At 37.3% G+C, this 2,261-nt stretch overlaps 1 protein-coding gene across 3 annotated transcripts; it reads right to left on the bottom strand.

Annotated features, from left to right (window-relative positions):
• Window positions 1-214: 214 nt before the first annotated feature.
• On the bottom strand, window positions 215-1,375 carry LOC112749588 (uncharacterized). Of its 3 annotated transcripts, none has more exons than XM_072218641.1 (3): window positions 1,222-1,375; window positions 561-1,119; window positions 215-424 (listed from the first exon to the last, which is right to left on the bottom strand). In XM_072218641.1, exons 1-3 carry the CDS (start codon window positions 1,279-1,281, stop codon window positions 414-416), a joined length of 630 nt encoding a protein of 209 aa, XP_072074742.1. In that variant the 5' UTR covers window positions 1,282-1,375; the 3' UTR covers window positions 215-413. The 3 variants fall into 3 exon arrangements, with proteins under 3 accessions (XP_072074742.1, XP_072074741.1, XP_025653669.1); XM_072218640.1 differs by having other exon boundaries at window positions 215-427; XM_025797884.3 differs by having other exon boundaries at window positions 379-1,119.
• Between the last annotated feature and the right edge of the window lie 886 nt (window positions 1,376-2,261).

Genomic DNA, 2,261 nt, shown 5'->3' on the forward strand with positions numbered 1-2,261 from the left:
TTCGTTCTAAAATCTAAACCATAGTGGTTTCTGAGTGTAATAGCCACAGAAGCTCAAAATGGTTGAAAAAACAACCTGGAATTCGAGAAGCATAAACTAACATCTCAACAGCACTAGGGAACTTGCTTCAAAGTTCAAACTTGAAGATATGCTACTGCAGAATCAGAATTGGGAAATCAACTAGAAAAAGGTAGGCATCATAAGATAACACAAATAAGAGAAATAAACAAATAAATAAATAATAGATCGAAATCGTCTCTTGTTATTTACTTACATGGAAGCGGAGGTTAAATTATTAATTAATAAGAGTTAGCCAGCAAAATCAATTGACCTTACCCCGAATATTGTAGGTAGGTCCTGCTGTTTCTCCTCTTATAACATCTCCGTCATACTTCTAACTTCTCAGTACTAAACTACACGCGTGCTGCTATTTACAAAAATGAAAGAAAAAAAAAATTAAAAAAGGGTTTAGCAGTGATTAACTGATAACTAATTAATTCAAGTTCGAATGTAGTGGACGTCCCCTGAGCGTTGATCAACATGCTTAATCCATCTCTTACCATTATTACCCCTGACTGCTGATTGTGAATTGACCGAAGTACCCCCGGTGGTGGCGGAGGAGGAAACATGCGCCATGTCAAGCCCCTTCCCCACCGGAAGAAACACCGAACGAACAACACCACGGCTTGAACCATGTCCTCCCAGAAGGTTCCTCCATTTGACGGAAGACAAAGAAAAACCCGTGTTCTTGCACAAGAGCACAGCACCATTGTTGCTCAGCTTCGCCAGCCTCAGAACTCTCGGGAAATCCTTTCGCCGTGAATCCACGACCAAAAAATCTATCCCGGTCAACTCAGCCATCACCTCCTCCGGTTCACCCACCATGATCTCCGGTAACATCCCCGCCTCTCCCATGCTGGCGGCGTACTCTGATCTGGACCTCTCGTCGGGGACTATGCAGACGTGTCTTCCTCCGGTGTGGCGCCTGGCTATGGCTAAACCAACGCTAGTAGCGATGAGGCCTCCCTGCGACCATGTCTCCACGATGACCTGCGCGTTCCAGCCTGCAGCCATGGCGGAAACCATTTCCGCCACCCCTGATTGACGGTAAAGCTTGCACTGCTCATAACGAAATTAGAACAAAGTTAGGACGCCAGAATGCGTAAATTGGAGAGATCAATGAAGCAAAAAAAAAAAAAGGGTAGTTGTTGTTATACTTACTGATTTAACAGTGTCGATGTATGCGTTAGATGCTCTCTCTGGCGACCAAACTAGTTTCATTTTCTGTGATCTGTGGTGTGTGTTGAATGTTGAATGTGTCTGTGAATCGAAAAGAAAGGAGGTTGTGGATGGGAATATAAAGACAAGGACCGTTGACCTTTTTTAATCCTCGCCAAATCTAACGTACGTCTTGTATTACGACAGCATTAGCATTTAGCATTTACCATTTCTTTTACTTTCATTTATTTTATTATTGTCTTTAAGGAGAGTTGTAAATGCAATTACGATGTCTAGTGTTGTGTCACTTTTCTTTGTTAACCGAAGGTGGAAATTATATTAATTAATTGGTAAATAGTGAGGCTGGCCCGTTCTTCATGGCATCATTGACAATTGAGACAAAAGGCAGAGCACTCTGCATCAATCTTTTTCATTCAGTTTTTTTTTTTGTGACTAAAAAAAATATTAAAAAAGATTAAGTATACATTAAAATAAAAAATATTAAAGATATATTAAAAATTAATTATAAAATTAATAATTATATATTTGTATAAATACATATTATTTAATTTATTTTTAATAAATATTTTAATATATAATTTATAGCAGTGATTAATTTAGTCACTAGTTTTTAATGCAAAGGTAATACCGTTGTTGTTTTGTATATCTAATGTTGATGGTTTTGGGTAATGGTGGTGGTAGTTACCTTTTTCGTTCTACTTGTAAATGCTTGCGGGCCAAGGCCACTACTCTCTCCTGGTTGGATAGCGCATAAAATATCCAAGTGCCCCCAAAATATCAATGTTTCCCGTGTCTATATTTAATAATTTATGTCTATTGAGTTTGAATGTCATCGCTCTTTCTTAATTTGTTTTTCATAATTAACACTCAAATTATGCATACATTTTCCTACATATCTAATTTACATTTTAGAAGAAGTCATATTTTAAAATTAAAATTAACTCTAATGATTTGACAAGTTGTCTAGTGAAGAAATTTAAATTAAAAACATGATATTTTATGATTGGAAGAGATTTGCATAA

The sequence above is a fragment of the Arachis hypogaea genome, chromosome 15, assembly GCF_003086295.3.
Source record: "Arachis hypogaea cultivar Tifrunner chromosome 15, arahy.Tifrunner.gnm2.J5K5, whole genome shotgun sequence".
Classification (NCBI taxonomy): Eukaryota; Viridiplantae; Streptophyta; class Magnoliopsida; order Fabales; family Fabaceae; genus Arachis; species Arachis hypogaea.